The sequence below is a fragment of the Primulina huaijiensis genome, chromosome 5 (genome assembly GCF_012295235.1).
Source record: "Primulina huaijiensis isolate GDHJ02 chromosome 5, ASM1229523v2, whole genome shotgun sequence".
Classification (NCBI taxonomy): domain Eukaryota; kingdom Viridiplantae; phylum Streptophyta; class Magnoliopsida; order Lamiales; family Gesneriaceae; genus Primulina; species Primulina huaijiensis.
In genome coordinates, this window is record NC_133310.1 from 2,565,529 (window position 1) to 2,583,432 (window position 17,904).

The 17,904-nt window shown below is 37.6% G+C and overlaps 2 protein-coding genes across 11 annotated transcripts; one reads left to right on the plus strand and one right to left on the minus strand.

Moving 5' to 3' along the window:
• The first annotated feature begins 127 nt into the window (after positions 1-127).
• Positions 128-2,224, plus strand: LOC140976619 (uncharacterized). The gene is made up of 2 exons (XM_073440860.1): positions 128-905; positions 998-2,224. The coding sequence occupies exons 1-2, from the start codon at positions 182-184 to the stop codon at positions 2,038-2,040; spliced, it is 1,767 nt and encodes a 588-aa protein (XP_073296961.1). The 5' UTR covers positions 128-181; the 3' UTR covers positions 2,041-2,224.
• Positions 2,225-3,399: 1,175 nt separating this feature from the next.
• On the minus strand, positions 3,400-7,988 carry LOC140976305 (E3 ubiquitin-protein ligase RGLG3-like). 10 transcript variants are annotated; one of them, XM_073440370.1, is made up of 13 exons: positions 7,897-7,928; positions 6,733-6,866; positions 6,178-6,442; positions 5,974-6,058; positions 5,747-5,887; positions 5,534-5,647; positions 5,110-5,207; positions 4,943-5,022; positions 4,757-4,862; positions 4,527-4,654; positions 4,139-4,271; positions 4,002-4,058; positions 3,400-3,890 (listed from the first exon to the last, which is right to left on the minus strand). In XM_073440370.1, exons 3-13 carry the CDS (start codon positions 6,418-6,420, stop codon positions 3,804-3,806), a joined length of 1,272 nt encoding a protein of 423 aa, XP_073296471.1. In that variant the 5' UTR covers positions 6,421-6,442; positions 6,733-6,866; positions 7,897-7,928; the 3' UTR covers positions 3,400-3,803. The 10 variants fall into 10 exon arrangements, 9 of the variants coding, with proteins under 9 accessions (XP_073296471.1, XP_073296466.1, XP_073296464.1 ...); XM_073440365.1 differs by lacking the exon at positions 7,897-7,928 and adding an exon at positions 7,790-7,896; XM_073440363.1 differs by lacking the exon at positions 6,733-6,866 and having other exon boundaries at positions 3,400-3,861; positions 6,178-6,449; positions 7,897-7,988.
• Positions 7,989-17,904: the final 9,916 nt, after the last annotated feature.

Genomic DNA, 17,904 nt, shown 5'->3' on the forward strand with positions numbered 1-17,904 from the left:
TTGAGTTTTAATTTTTTAAATTGCCCAGAGAGTAAACTGATTACAAAATTAAAAGGTTTAATCGTATATTATAATAACTATGAAATTGAAAAGGGAAAGGGAATATGAATTTACAAGCTGTATATATATATCAACACAATCTATGATTCAGTCGTAAAAAAGAAATAAAAAAACATAATTCATGATGGAAAGAGAGAAGGATCATTTTGCTCATGAGCATCCATTGATTTTCAACGAATCAGAGGAGGAGATTCCTCACTGCTGCAACGCGTGTGGGTTGCGTGTGCTATCCAGCCCCTGTTACATGTGTGCCATTCAAGATTGCAGCTTTTACCTTCACCAAGCTTGCTCACAGCTTCCCGACAAATTGTATCATTATTTCCTTCAATATTATGGTACTGTTCGAAAACACTCTCTTGATTTGCTTGCAAAGCCACGTGATGATAACTGTAGGTGCGGTGATTGTGGGAGATTGTGCAAGAATTTCACCTATCATTGCTCCGAATGTGAATTTGTTCTCCACCCTCTGTGTGGTTCTCCATCGGATATCCAAATAAAACACATTAGCCACCCCCAACACCCCATGGTAGCTCTATGTAAGGAGGCTTTGCTGCTATGTGACGTGTGTGGGAGAGAACATGTGGGGTATTTCTTCTCATGTCACCAATGCCATTTTTGGATTCACCAGGATTGTGCCTTGTTACCCATCTTAGTGAAAGTCGAAGAACATGAACACCATCTCTCCCTCTTCTATTCTGCTGCAGCCTTGTTAGGCCTCTTTATTGAAGATCTCAAATGTTTATTTTGTGGAGAAATGGCATTAAAAAGGTTTGGACTTTATTATTGTTTGATTTGTTGGGCTATCGCTCACGTGGATTGCACAACATCACATATGAAGGACTCGGGTAATTAAATTCACTTATATCTCGTTTCCGACATATGAATTTATCGCATAAAACAACATACATAAACACATTTTTTATGACAAAAATTGCAGGTGCAGTACTTCATCTGCCGACGACGTTAGACGATACATTTCCGAGTTTGATGATGCGTACAAGAGTGAAGGAGTTGGCTATAAAGGAGAGCGATTCTAAGGACATATTGGAAAAGTATCACGCTCATTCTTTGGTCTTGACAGATGGCAGTACTGCACAGGAGTCAATCTGCAACGCATGCGTTAAGCCCATTTCACCTCCATATTACAATTGCAGTGCTCAATCTGAATGCAATTTTCTCCTCCACAAATTTTGTGCAGATTTGCCCCTTTCTATCAAACACTCACTATTCAACGAATCAGGCCCAGGCAGCCTAGCTTCTACAAGATGGGATGGATTCTTTCAATTGTTTTGGTGTTATCGCTGCGGAAAGTACAACAACGGAATTGGATACACATTTAGAGGTGGGAGAGATGTCGATATTGATTGTGCCTTTGCTCCGATAATCATCAAGCATGATTCACACGACCAACACCCGCTTATACTAATTAATTATCGTGTTGGTGACACACGTGTATCATGTTGTGGTAAAATAAAAAGATATGACTATACATACCACTGTAGTGTATGTAAATGGGCCATACACATTAATTGCGCTCGTCTACCTAAAACAGTCACCCACAAATTCGATAAACATCCCCTCACTCTAACATATGCATCTTCTAATTCCCAACACCACTCCGATGACCACCTTTGCGAATTCTGTGAAGAAAACATTGATCCCAGGTATTGGTTATATCATTGTACCGAATGTGACCAGTCATTCCATGTTAAGTGCATTCCTTCAACAGGGAAATATTCAAGAATCAAGTTTGGTGGCACCATGAAAGTTCCTTGTCACAGTGATCATCCATTGACTATGGTAAGGACGATGAGTGCTTGCAGTCAAACCTGTGGACATTGCCACGAAATCATTCAGGGCTTTAAAGATGGGGCGGCCTTACACTGCGCAGACTGCGATTTTTGGATTCATTTGGATTGTGGATATCAATCTTCTGGTGCAATTGTTCCATCTGTCGGGGAATTGGAGCCTTTTTTGTAGATTAGATGTCATTTTCATATCAAGTTTTTTTCTTCACTTGTTCAAATGTTTTGAATACATTTTGCCATTATTTTCTTTTCCCAAAATATTGGATGTTTATGAAGGAACCATGACCGAAAATAGAGAAACTTGAATGTATCAATTTATTATTTAACATATGGTCTATTTTTATTACCCAAAAATATGAAATAGATGACTTTTTTCATGAAGGCTTATAAGATTGTTTATTCGTTGTGCGTCGTTTCCTAGTGTGAGTTATGTTTGTTCTAGACCTCTTTTATTTTATCTTTTTTAAAAAATTTATAGCACAAAAGCACATTTTATTCTAGCTAGATTATTATTATTATTATTATTATTATTATTATTATTATTATTATTATCAAACAATCATTATATAGATATTGATAGAACATAATCACATTATTCTAAAAAAATTTGTAAACCAATCTTAATATAAAAAAAAAGATTCTAAAAGTATATTTCATTTATTTAAAATTAAATTAATTGTTTAATATTAGTGAAATTTTCAGAATTAAATTTTGAGATGATAATTTACAAATTTAAATTTTAATAACTTCTAATTTATAATTGTATGGACCTAATCGGTAATGTTGAAACTGTGGAGGACGGAACTGCTAATACGCTTATCAAACTGCAATGTTATGTAAGTTGTGTATGATGTCCTAAGCCTTAGCTGTACTAGACAGAATGTGGGTTTTGAGGATGAATGGGGCTTTGCCAGTGAGAGTTGTTTCAGTTCTTTTGGATTTTGGTAAGGTATGGACTACAGAATTGGATATTGGTTAATTCGATGTTAACTCTTTTTGTGTTGAGTTTTCACTTTTCAGTAGGAGGATGGATATAAACTTGGAACTAGCTATTATAGATTAAGTTGTGTTCATTAGTGTTGTGCTTGAAAACCTCATCTTTCTTGCTGTGATGGATGATGATTCATGGAACTGGAAAGTTGCCAGTGCTTCTGTGAGAATTTATGATCTTACCTGACAGTTGTCATGACTAGGATCTTTTGACAACAAAAGACAATGTGAGATCTAAGATCAGGGGATGGGGCAAAAGGGCGACTCGATGAATTTTGGAGATAGAAATAAATATTTTTGGTTCTCACCGTGTTAAGTCTGCCCTTCATGCACTGAGATAGATATCTGCATTCGTCATGAAATTCTTCATATACAGAGTGTGCTTATTTCTCCGTAGTTTATGGTTCCATCTCCTCGCCTCACCTCCCCGAGTATCGCCCCAGCTCATTTTAATTTCCTGATCCGCTCCTAAATTGCCACCATGTTATGTTAAGCATCATATGTGACGGCTGCTAGTGAAATAAAGAAGTAGACTCTGTGATGCACAATAAATGAATGAATCACTTGAACAAGAACTTAATTTCACTCTAGTGATGTACAACTACTTTATCATATCACTCTTTACAAACCTCAACTTCAGCAAGTGACGAATTTGACTACTCTGAAGCTTTACCAATCATTATTCAGAATATATTACAAGAAAAACTTTAAACAGAGAATGTATCTAATTTCCGAGCAGAAAAACATCTGCACTCGCGATCTCTGATGTCCATTCTCACGGTTGACTTACCGAACAATCTGCAAGTACACCTAGGGTATAAACCTATACAGCTCCGAGTGTTGCAAGAATCGTGTCTTTACTCGTTTTTAATGTCAAGAATCCAGTCTTAAATGGCCCTTCAGTCGACAAGCTGTCCCTTTACCCAAAAAGTCTAAGCCGTGTGGTTATAGGATCCCGGCACATGGGGCACGAAGATAACGAGATACCACAATCCCTGCACGTCTGAAATTTTCCAAAACATGACTCTTGGCCTAATGAGACATGACAATCATTCAAATTGCGATATACATATACATACATCGATACACACACACACACACAAAAATTAAGATAAAGTGAAAATAGTTGAAAGGTTCTCTTACCAAATGACCACATCCAAAAGCCATGTCTTTCGGATTTGTCAAGCAGATCGGGCAAACCTTAATACGAAATACAAAGTGTTAAATGAAACATTATTGGGAACAACAAGATAAGATGCTAAACTGAGATAGAAGTTCACTTGCTCAGTTGATGGTCCTGATTCGATGGGTTCCAATTTTTTTGATTCTTGACGTGACTTTATAGCATTGTCATGGTCTATTACTTCACGGGGAGGAGGAAGAGGTTGTCTCCTACGACCTGCATTATGTTTGCTTCACAAGGGAAAAACACAAGAATGGACATCACTTATTTAAGATATATGATATACATAATAACGGGGTTATGAAAACTATAAGTCCTTTTAAAATGGCATTGTTTTTTAATACAAAATGAATAGGACTATTTAAAATTATGTAACGGAAGCACAATTAAACTGGATCCAGAAAAATAGGAAGAAAAAAAAACAAAAGATGGAATCAAAGAACTATTTTTGAAGACACAAACTCATAAAAATTTTGCAGGCTTACTCTTTGTATTGAAGGGTCAATGTTGCTCTATACTGAAACGGTATTTCCATGAGAGCAGCAAGAGCAAAAGCTGATTCCTTCTTAGCCTCGTCTGTCTCCTCTGACGTTATTTTTGTGAAGTTGACAAACTGCAAATAACATTTATGCATTATAAGAAAACTCTATCAAGTACAGCAGAAGATCAACAGTTGATAACTGAAACTATTGTTAGTTCTTGTATTGATCAATACCTGGAAATTATCAAATGCTCGTTGAGGAATGTTGTCATCAAATCCTTGCATTGCATCCCAGGGCCCGTCCCCCACACCAATTAGAATAATAGAAAGAGGATATTCACTATATCAAAACATGTTATAGGCTACACTTAAGAAGATGAGTTAAAAGTATGCAATAACTTATTACAAAACCATGTTTACCTTGCTGCAACTATAGAGTTGATAGTTTCTTGTTCTTGAGGACTAAATCTTCCATGTGGTGTATCTGGACTTCTAGTGACCTAATTCCCGAAAAAGATGATTTAACAAAAGGTGGGGAGTAATGTGTATATCTAATTTCATTAGCAAGAAAGAAAAAGGAAATGAACCTGTCCATCTGCAATGATAACGAGGACATGGTATTGAAAATTACTTTTCTCCACGATATCAATCGCAGCATCGATTACGGGTGCAAATGAGGTTGGACCTATTTGTCAAGTAGTGAAAAAGAGAATAAATATTATCTGTTTTCACATGGATTGGCAGGTAATATTTTTCTAAATCCACTGCAAAATATGCATATTATGTTCCAATATAAGCTAGAGATCATTGTTAATTGCCATAAATCCTAAAAGGAATATACATTAATTGTTTTGAAAGGTACATAACTAATTCAATTGGATTGATCAATCATGAGTTGCTAAAATTTGGAACTTTCACAAAAGTAAATAATTTATTATGTCGAATGCATCAGATAAAAAGTTTGACCGGATTCTCTAAACAAACATCACAGCATAGTGAATAATTAATCACCTGATAACTTTAAATATGGAAGAATTTCTTTATATCGTGCAAGAACTTCCTCAAACCCATTACAAGGTCGTTGGTCAGGGTAAAAGCTAAATACGTATCGATCATGTGTTGTAGCTGGAGACAAAAAACATGCTTCTGCTTATAAATATAGTTGCAGTACTGTATCTCTATTGCCAACAATGCAGAAAAAAAGAAATGAAAGGAAAAACTAACCATCGCCAAATCCAAAACAAGGAATCAAATTATCCTCATCGAAGGAAGATAGAGTTCGTCCAATGATAGAAATGGCTTGCTCATATGGATTTTGTGAGGTATGAATCGCATGGAGACTTCTCCTGTTGAATGAATACTTCCCTAAAACCATGGTTAAGTAAAAAATTATTTTTTTCACTAACAACGCACTGAAAAAAGAAGCATCTTTTATCTGAATATCTGTCAACCTGTCCATTCATTGCTCTTCGTAAAATCAATGCCAAGAATTAAATTGGATGATTCCAGGCCAGCATCCCTTAACGCATCTATAACCTGGAAACATGGCAAGCAAATGTCATTTGAGACTTTCAAAAGAACTCTCAGGATCATAAGGCTTAGTGGAAAGTGATCATGTTCAATTTCAAGACTAGCAACGTGGAAAAAAGATCCACCTCTTTTAAAGAGTTGAAATTATCAGATATAGATGAAGGATGTGGTTTCTTTGTGTTGTTAGCATTAATTGAAGCTCCAGAATGCGTCGGATGATGATGCCGATAAGCTGTGTGTGTTGAACTTTGAGCATGTTCAGAAGACCGAGTTTGATGGCCGGTATCGACAAGGTAATTTTCATGCATATCCAATTGACGTGTAAAAGTTTCGTACGGTTCATCAGGTGATGATTCACTGTTACCCATTATCTCTACCTCCCTGATATCTCTGCAGTCTGCATAGATGAAATTACAAAGTCACATGATTTACATGTGAAGAGAGGCTTGATTTGTCTCAACTGGGAGTAACAAAGGTTTGACATGTCAAACAAAAAGTATTGCACCACAGCCCAATTCATCTCTTTCTATGTTCAATTATTGCATGCAACAATATGTTCTTGATTGCAAAGAAGGAACAAAGCACATGGTTGGACTAAACAGAAAACTATGAGAAGCTTAAATCCTAAATTTCTGTCTAAAATGTTTACATAAATGCTATAAGGGATCAGAAGCTGTAACTTCGCAATTGTTAGGTTTCTCAGCTGGATCTGCAGATACTGCAGTATGTACAACCACCTCAAAGGACTATAGGCAGTCCATTCGACTCCAAGGAAAGAGGTAAAAGGTTCCACCAAGAAAATTTCAAAGGGATTCTACAAAAAGGGAATTGAAAGCAAAGATTTGTTTTGTCATACATCAGATCAAAAAGAATTAAGAATATATCATTAAATAGATTTTTGATGAATGCCCAAAATATCAGCCACTGTGCAATAACCTTGATCACCCTTAACTCATTAACAACTAAAACGGCTGCAATCCTGTACAATGAGGAACCTCTTCTAATGTAACAAACGTCTCTAGCTACATGTTACTACTTAAGCCAGCAATATCTCTAGTCCATAAACCATATGAGGATCAACACGTTCCAACCATTTTTCAGATAACTCAAAACTATGTAACAAAATCCCACAACTATTTTTTATATAACCGGTTCAAAAGTACGCAGGAAAAAAATAGCAAATTGACTTATTTTTATTTAGCCTCCAAAAAAAAAAAAATCTATCACGAGAGAGATAACATGAACTAAAAAACAGAAAAATCCCCCTCCACCTTCAGTCTTAACTTTAAAGTGACTTCCTTATACTTTTGCTCCATCTCCTTCCCCTTCTACCAAATTCCAAAACTTCATACCTCAAAGTACATAATTCCAAATAGCAGCCACCCTAAGAACCAAGAAAGTTTGATTAATTTTATCCTGCACAAACTCTTGTTTCAATTACCACCTGAAAAGACAAATCTTTTCTACCCTCGTAAGAGGAAACTAGAATTCAAAAGATCCCGTTTCATACTTCAAGAAACTTTCGACATCTCCCATACGTCAACCAGGAAGAGCCCATCAAAGATTCTATTTTACATTTACCATAAAAAGCAACACAATCAACAGCACAAATAATTGAATCTCTGAAGCTGCAAATTCAGAAAACATGACCCCTTTGAAGCATAAATAATCATTTGAACAGGAAATCAGATATAGAAGCATGAATTAACACACAAGAAAAGGGAGAGATATAATCACCTCCAAGATTTGAAATATTGACTAGCAAGTTTTATGGGTCTTTTTCTGCTAATCTGCTTGTAAAATCAATAAATGTCAAAACTTCTAAAAAGATTATAGTGGCTTACGTTTTATAGTTCGGTACTTCGGAAGAGTTGCACGCAAGCCGATTGAGACCATTTCGTTTCATATTAGTCATGTGAATAATGCCGGATTTGGTTTACCATCTAGAAGTAGTCCTACAAAAATAAAAATTTAATATACTACATAAATATAGTACAATTATTTCCTAAAATTTTAAAAATTACTAGTAAATTTTAGCAAGCAATTCCCTCACGCAGAATAAATTATAATTTATAATATAATTTTATATATTAATTTTCACATTTTTATGAGTGGTATTGATGATGATTACATATGGATTTTTATTTTATCCTCTTATAATAAATGAATTTATTGTTTTATAAGATAAAATTCAAAACTCGACATACTAAATTTAATATACATAAAATTATATTTTATATTAAAATTTAATGTCTCTTACAAAGAGATAATAAAATTTAAAGAATGAGTTTCCTATTATGTTCTCATCGAATAATGGCTATGTAAATTGATTATTTTATCTATCCAAAAATAATTATAATATAATCAAAACTAAAAAAAAAACAATATTTAAAAAAATTCTTAAAATAAAAAATTTGTAGTAATCAATTCTAGAAGTTAACTTGTTATATATTCCTTGTTTTAACATTAAGAGATGATTAGAGTATAATAAATATGTTTTTTTAAAATTAAATTACATAATACTAAAAATCTAGAAAAGGCAAAAACTAAATATTTAGTATTATATATTTATTTTTTTATGTTTTTATCTTATATGTTGTCAAAGTTCAGTATGTTTTTTTTAATTTTTTTTCAAATTTTTTTTTACACGACAATGATATAGTACTGTCATGGAACTTACGTGTGTAATGTTGTTTCAATATTTTCAAATAAATATGACTAAAATTGTCAAAAATAAAAAAATATACAACAAAAATGAAATTTGACAACAATCATCATAGACCAAATAAAAGTAGCATTGTCAGATCCCGCTTATGATTGAATCAGTCACTAAATAGCAAAGTGTCATTAAACTGACGGATAAAAAATCTGTATACAACTTGAAAGTAAAGTAAGAAGAAAGTGGTGCTGCTCTGCTAACCATTAAAAAAAATATTCAACTCGTCTTCTATGATCATCCGTCGCGCTTATATGCAACATTAAAAAACTGCGGCGTACATGAGTAAAAAATGGTAAAAAACAAGCAGTTTTGAAACAAATACAACCACCAAACTCTGCAATTTTGAAACCAGCGGCCGAGCCCCCACATAACCCCACCTGGACACACACTCACTATATATATAAGCTGAAGAAATTATATTTCTGCAAAAATCATTAAAAAAACCTTGCACAGAAATCTGAGATGGCTTTCTTCCTCAGGTACACTCTGTTCCATCTTCTCTGTCGTTTTCATCGTGTGAATTTCAGATATTTTGTTTGATTTCACTTCCCAAGTGCAGCCGAAATGAGTTCACACCTTTTTTGTTTCCTTCATTGGAAAGGAAGAATTTGATTCCTGTAAATTTGCGTTATGAATTGAGATAAGACCAATGCTGCATTTGGGGTAAAAAAAAAAAAAAAAGAGCCCATCAAAGAAAAGTTGAAATTTTTTAAGCTTTGTGCTGAATTCGATCGGATGATTTGAGTTCTCTTGCTCTTGCATGCGCATGCAAGTGTTGATTGTTTCATGCATGAGTGGTTTGATTTAGTGTTTTAGTTGGTGATAACTTTCGCTCATGACTTTTGATCATCGCTCGTTGCGTTTTACTCCATTAGGAGGTTTTCGATCTTGTTCTTTGTTTTTTAGATTATTTTGTGCATTTTGTTGGTTTAATCCTTACCTTCTGGGTTTGTTTCAGAATTCTGTTGTTTGGAGGATTGAGACATTTGACGATTTTTTTTAATCATATTCTGTCTGTTTTTTTTTTTTTTTAGTTTTTTATATTTTCACTTGGTAAATCCGAACAAACAACATATATTTTAGGTGTCCATTTAAATGAATATCTCTGGCAGGATATCTCATAAACGAACCTGAGACTGGTTTTAGTGAAATTCTGGCCTATGTTTCCCCTGAGAAACGAGTAAGATGATCGAAGGAAGACCGTTTATTTTTCAGTTGCTCATTGTTGGTAAACTATGAAATGGTATAATCTTGGAAATTACTTCTGGACGAATAATTATGGATTGATTTGTCTTTCGGAAGCTCTTTTCCAAATGAGGCAAATAGAAAACTCTAATTAACTTTAACACAGGGAGGCGTTTTTCGGAAAACACAAACTTGATTGGAAGCATAACTATACTTGCCCTTAGCTTGTCGATTCGTAAATTAAAGAAACGATCAATTCCACAGTATATGTTATATTTTGCAACCACATAATTGTATAAGAAGCACTTAGCAAGTTGGAGACAAATGGTTGAGAAGCAAGCTGACACATGTTTAATTTGAAACGTTATAACCGAGCTTGTTTAGAACTCATAGCATCATAGACTTGCTTTATCATTTCTGTTTCTTTTGAAATTTTAGTAACAGTACAAACACTAATAGCCCCTAAAAAATAACCCACATCTGAGGAAGTACAATAAGAGAAACACAGAAGTGAATCTTGAAAGCTTTGATTAAGGTTTATTGCGTGCGACAGAAGGTTCAATGACAGAATCTTATGTAAAAACCAGTTCCTTTCTTGACAAATTATTGTCGATATCACATTTTTGACAGGTTTGGCAACTTTTGGTATTGAGACGCAATGATTAAATCATTCCTTTTGCTTCGCTTACTTCACCTCCTGTTTTTAATTCCTTCAAACTGAGAGTTGCCTTTGAATGTTCTTTGAATTTGCAGAATGGGAAATGGATACTGGAGGCAATTCTTTAGCATCTGGAGCAGATGGGTCCAAGAGAAAAGTGTGCTATTTTTACGAGCCAGAAGTGGGAAATTACTATTATGGACAAGGTCACCCAATGAAACCTCATAGAATTCGGATGACTCATTCTCTTCTTGTCCATTATGGGCTACTTCAGCACATGCATATTTTGAAGCCCAATCCTGCTCCAGAGAAAGATCTTTGCAGGTTTCATGCTGATGATTTTGTCTCATTCTTGAAACGGGTCACCCCAGATGCACAACAAGACCTAGCTAGGCAGCTGAAGAGATTTAATGTTGGGGAAGATTGCCCTGTTTTTGACGGTCTTTATATCTTTTGTCAAACTTATGCTGGAGGATCCATCGGAGGATCAAGAAATTAAATCATGGACATTGTGACATTGCTGTGAATTGGGCTGGTGGCTTGCACCATGCAAAAACTGCGAGGCTTCTGGGTTCTGCTATGTGAATGATATTGTTCTAACAATTTTAGGACTCCTCAAATCTCATGAGGGGGACTGTTCACACGTAAAATTGCTAATATATTTGTATCACTTGCTGTTTTGTGGAATGTGAAGGCATGACCAAGCTGCTCATGTTTCCATAACATAATTAAATTGACATTTTAAAATTCGTATTGTACCTACATTTGATGATAAAATTGAAAAATAAATTGGAAATATTTAAGAAGTTTGTGAATCAGGACATGATCTTTGTAAAATCCAGGATTTTAGATTTTATCATGATAATATTTTGTACCAAGATTTGCAAGAAATAGATAATTTTATCTTGAGCATTAATTGGAACTCAAGAATTTAATTAATATCGTGTATATTTTTTCGGAATTTGAGATATGCAGAAATATACCGGATATAGATATAAGATTTGATATATCTGGATAAAGATTTAAGCAGGAAGATAACTCAATCTTGGATTTCAAAATCTTGAAGTGGATATCATAGGATTTTCGAAAAATATTGAAGGATTTAGGGAGGATTTTCGAAACTTATGAGATATAGGGAAAAGTCTGCACGATAAAATACAGGCTTGGGAAAAATTTAAAAGTTTAACTACCAGGGTTTTTAAGAGAAAAATATCAAAATCTTATCTTGGAAAAAAAAATACCACTAAATTTCGAATTTAGGTAGGGAATTTTTTGGGATTTAAGAAATATAATTGGGAAATAAAAAGTCTACCGAATATTGAAAATTAGACACAAAAGTCGAAATTTTTGCAGCCTGGACAAGGCATAATTTCGAAATTTATCCAAGGAAGATATCCAAATTTCGAAATTATTATCCAGGATCAGGGATAAAGATTTAGATTAGATCACGATTCTAGATGAAGATTTGATTCAAATTCAAACGCGCGGATAAACTCGATCGAGATAGCAGCCAACCCCTATAAATAAGAGGGCCTATAACTCGAAAATTCACACCATTTTCTACTCCAAATTTTCGAGTTTCTCTCCTAGTTTTCTTAGGATTTTTGAGAGCTTGTTCTCTCCGTGTGCGAAGAAGCGAAGCGCTGCTGCAGTCCAAACCCGAAGCTAGGGTTCGAAATTCCAGTGCAGGATTCCCCTCTATTCACGTTTTCTCATCAAAGATCAGGTAAGTGGGCTTGTTTTAAATCATTGAATTTTCGGTGCATGTAATTTCGTTTTGTTAAAAAAATACGATCGAGTACACCTTCTTCTTCTACTCCATTCTTGTGTTAGTTGTCATGTGGTTTTGGACACTGTGAGGATTCGACTAGATATGGGAGGGAATCCCAACCATGACATGACCCTCATACGGTGGGGATATAACCGATTCGGCCTCGCCCCCTTAGAGGAATAAAAATTAGGGACTGATATCAGTAAACCATTGAAAGTTGAGGAATCTCAGTGTCAGGTCAAGGATATGCATGTGATGTTATGAAAATGATGTGTTTCGAAATTTGCATGTTGATATATTGTACTCGAACGGCCCCCACTTGCTGAGTATTTCTCAAAATACTCACCCCTTACACTCCCCTCCCCAGATAAATCCGAAGAGCAGGTTGAAGAAGAAGAGTCTGAACAGTTCTGGGGCTGGTGACTATTTTAAATTTCGAGTTTTGGGAGTAGAGGATTTTCGAATTTTAGTGTTTAAAATTTCATGTAAGACGTTTCCGCAATTTATTTATTTTTCAGTTGTAAAGACAATGTTTAAATTTGCGAATTATGAAAATAAACTGGTTTCGGTTTATACTATGCTACGAGGCTGGTTGTTTTTNCAGGTTCATAATCCGAGTGGAAGAATCGATTTTCGAAAAAAAAAAAAAAATAAGTAAAAAACGAAAAATTTTCTGTGGAATTTTCACTCGAGGCCGATGCTATTCCCTCCGAAACGGCCCAACGATCGATAGTCACCACCCTAAAGTCGTGAGGCAGGGGTCAAAATCGCGAAATTCCTTCGTTTAGGCTTCCGAAACGTCGTTTTTGCCGTTTTAGGAAAGTTTCGTAACCCCTATAACTTTTCGTAGAAAACTCCGAATTCGATTCCGTCAACTGTTCTGGAATCCTCTCGACATATGCTTCGAATCCCTATGTCTATCTCAAAACTTTCCATTTTTGGAAATTTTCGAAAATTTTAATTATTTTTATATACTTGACTCTATATGACCTTGATATTTTTATTCTGTCCTATATATGATATTCTGAGCATTTCCTTTTTATTGTTTCCAGGAAATGGCTCGCATGCGTGTCACTGCCCGTAAGAAGGTAGCCCCGATTACTCATAGGGAGACTATACAGTTGGATTACCACCAGCATCGCACGCGCGCTCAGGCTGCTATACATTTAAAGGAATTGGCCCTAGGCAACCAGGACAGGACTATCAGGAGGCTGAGAGCTAATAATCTTGAGAGGAGGCAATAAGTGGAGAATCTGACTACCAAGCTGATGGCAGCGGAAAAGAGGATCGATGAGGTCTTTGAAATGTTCGAGCTCGTCAAGGAACATAACTGTGAACTGCGAGAGTCATTACAAATAACGATGGGTCAAGCCAAGCAAGCTAAAGAGGAATTGGATAGACGCACCATAGAACTGTCTGAAGCCCGTCAAGCACGGATGAGGGATAAAAAAAAAATTGAAGAATCCTGGAATGTAATCATGCAATTATCTGAAAATAACCAAAGGCTATCCAAGGAGGTAGACGAAAGGAAAGCAAAAGAGAAGGAGCTCATCCAGAAGAATGAAGCAAACTGCGCACATGCAAGAAATGAATTGAATGACGCGATAGGAAAGATTCTGACCCACAGGGAAGAGATTGCAGAGTTGGAAGCGGAAAATCAGAGTCTTCAGATGCAGCTTGCAGAGTTCTTAGACCCAGAGATGCCTGAGGATCCCGAGGAAGAAGAAGCCCCACCTGACGTGGCTATAGGGAATGGAGAGATAGCGGATTAGAGTGTTTTAGTGAACCATTCTTAGTAGTTTATTCCCGTTGTTGCTACATTTTCTTTTCTTCAGTACATTTAGATTGGTCATGTTCATTTATTTTTCCTGTTTGAGAAATCAATAAAATATTTTATTTGTTCCATTGATTTCAATTTACGTTTGCACAATCTATTGCATGAAACCTACTCGTACAATTATTAGAACTTGCGATTGTAGGAAATGGCCGGCAGACCCCCAAGGCAAAACCGCAACCCGCGTTACGCTAATACCGATCGCGAAGAGAGACAGGCGAATCGACAGGAGAATGGACCACCGCCTGCAGTTAATCTAAGCCGAGCCGATCTTATGGCCATAGCCACCATAGTGGCGACAACACTACAAGGGTTGGTAAACCCAAATGCCAATCAACCTCCACCACCACCACCGAATGGAGTCAAATTTCATTACGAGTCTCTTCGTAAGAACAGGTGTCCGATATTCAGAGGGGACGCCGATCCTGAAGTTGGCCAGAGTTGGCTAAAGAGTGTCGAGACTCAGTTGAGGCTATTGGAGGTTCCGAAGGCACTCAAAGTGGATGTGATCGTGCTTTTTCTGGAAGACAAAGCAGCTAAGTGGTGGGAAGCAGTCTCGCCAGCCATGACCGCTACAGGACCAGTCACATGGCAGAACTTCCGAGAAACATTTCTGAAACAGTACTATCCGCCGGAACTCAGATTGCAGAAGTTGAGTGAATTTGAAAATCTCACTCAAGCCCCAGACATGTCAGTTGTGGAATACACCTCCCAATTTAATGCACTCGGGTCTTATGCTCCGGCCATCATGGCAGACGAAGTTTTGAAGTTGCACCGCTTCAAGAAAGGATTAAACAGTAGAATCCAGTCAGCCTTAGCAGTTTATCAGCCCGCCAATTTTGCAGAACTTATGGGCGCAGCTATCCGAGCTGAAACCGAAATCCGCCGCAGGGAGGGAGAGAATAAGAACAAGCGACCTCATGCCGGTCAACCTTCTCAGGGCGGTCAGAAGTTCAGAAAGCCAAACCAATCAGGCGGACCTCCCTCAGGGCAAACCTCAGCGGCCAACCATCAAGGACCCAAGCCATGCCCGAAGTGCGGTTTCAAACACCCTGGGGAATGTCGAAGAGCCAGTGGTGCGTGCTTCGGATGTGGGAAAGCAGGGCACAGGATCGCGGATTGTCCTACGGCCGCCAACCAAGCAGCTGGGCCGAACAAGGGAACTGGGCCGAATGTGGGAGCTAACGCCAGCAAACCAAAAGAGAATAAGCCTAATGCCAGGGTGTTCGCTATGAACCAAGAAGAGGCGGACGACGCCAATGAAGTCGTATCAGGTACCATCTTACTTCAAAAAGTACCTGCTTATGCATTATTTGACTGTGGTGCTACACACTCTTTTGTGTCTAAGAGGTTTACTAAGAAATTAGGACTTAAGCCCGAATCTCTAGCTGAACCTTTTCGGATAGCCACACCTACGAGTAAAACCATAGAAACTCATGAAATTCACAAGGGTTGTAAGATCGGTATCGCTAATCAGACTTTCAGTGCCAACTTAATACAATTAGTTATGGTCGACTTCGACATCATTTTAGGGATGGATTGGTTAGCCAATAACAATGCAATAGTGGACTGTAAAGGGAAAAGAGTTAAGCTCCGAACCCCAAATCAGGAAGAGATTGTGTATCATGGTAAATCCAAGGAACGGAAATCACTCATTTCCGCTTCTCAGGCATGGAAGGCCATGAAATCCGGAGAAGACATCTACCTAGCAATGGTCAGCGAAGTGCAAGGAGAGGTCGAACTGAGGATAGAAGACATCCCAATAGTATGTGAGTTCCCGGATGTTTTTCCAGAAGAACTCCCAGGGGCAGTCCCGAACCGCGAAGTTGAGTTCGAAATTAATCTAGTTCCTGGTGCAGCACCAATCTCTAAAGCACCTTACAGGATGGCGCCAGCTGAACTAAAGGAGCTAAAGGAGTTGCTGGACAAAAAGCAGATTCGACCTAGTGTGTCTCCATGGGGAGCACCAGTACTCTTTGTAAAGAAGAAAGATGGGAGTATGAGATTGTGCATCGACTATAGGGAACTGAACAAGATCACTATCAAGAACAAGGACCCTCTTCCGAGGATAGACGATCTATTTGATCAGCTCAAGGGAGCCGCAGCCTTTTCTAAATTAGATCTGAGGACTGTATACCACCAACTGAAGGTCAGGGCTGAAAATATCTCCAAAACAGCTTTTCGGACAAGGTATGGGCATTATGAGTTCACAGTGATGCCTTTTGGGTTGACCAATGCGCCTGCATCCTTTATGACCTAATGAACAGAGTGTTCAAACCATTTCTGGACCGGTTCGTAGTGGTATTTATTGATGACATACTCATTTATTCTCCCAACGAGGAAGAACATGAAGAGCACCTCCGCCTAGCGCTACAGACACTGAGAGAGAAAGAGCTATATGCTAAGTTTAAGAAATGTGAGTTCTGGCTTAAGAGTGTATCCTTTTTAGGACATGTGATCTCGGAAGCAGGAGTATCAGTGGATCCCAAGAAAGTTGAGGCAATTACAGAGTGGCCAAAACCTAAGAACGCCACAGACATCAGGAGCTTTCTTGGACTGGCAGGTTATTACAGGAAGTTCGTCGAAGGTTTTTCTTCAATCGCCATACCACTGACTAAGCTCACTCAGAAGAATTCCAAGTTCATCTGGGACGAAGGTTGCGAGAAAAGTTTTCAGACATTGAAAGAAAAACTTGCATCCACGCCAGTGCTAGTCTTACCTACTGAAGATAAAGAATTCACCATCTACAGTGACGCATCTAAGGAAGGTCTGGGATGCGTACTCATGCAAGAGGGAAGAGTGATCGCCTATGCGTCAAGGCAGTTGAAACCGCACGAAAAGAACTACCCTACGCATGATCTTAAGTTAGCAGCAGTTGTCTTTGCCTTAAAAATTTGGAGACACTACCTCTATGGTGCCAAGTGTGAAATTTTCACAGATCACCAAAGCCTCAAGTACTTGTTCGCCCAAAAAGAACTAAACATGAGGCAAAGGCGATGGATCGAACTACTGAAGGATTACGACTTGACTATAAGTTACCATTCAGGTAAAGCGAACAAAGTGGCCGATGCTCTGAGTCGGAAAAATGGAGGCAAGATCACTCTAGCTTCACTCTCCGCTCAGCCATGTCTGCAAGAGACCGTCAAGTTAAATCAGGACCGAGACCCCGAGCTAAAGAAACTTAAGGAACAAGTCGAAAGCGAGAAGTCTCAAGATCTGCAAATTGATGACAAGGGAGTCGTATGGATGAAAGGACGGCTATGGGTACCAGACAGCGATAACCTTCGCCAAGAAATACTGTCAGAAGCAAACAAGTCCAAATTTTCAATTAATCCAGGGAGTACAAAAATGTACAGAGACCTTAAGAGGAATTTTTGGTGGAACGGAATGAAAAGAGATGTTGCAGTATTCGTCTCTAAGTGTCAGGTTTGTCAACAGTTCAAAGCAGAGCACCAGCGACCCGGAGGATTATTGCAACCGTTGGAGATACCTGAGTGGAAGTGGGACCATATCTCCATGGACTTTGTGGTAGGATTACCAAAGTCAAGGCAAGGTCAGGACGGAATATGGGTAATTGTAGATAGACTTACAAAATCTGCACACTTCCTACCCGTCCGAATGAACTATAATCTGGACAAGCTGGCTACACTGTACATGGACAATGTGGTACGACTTCATGGGGTAC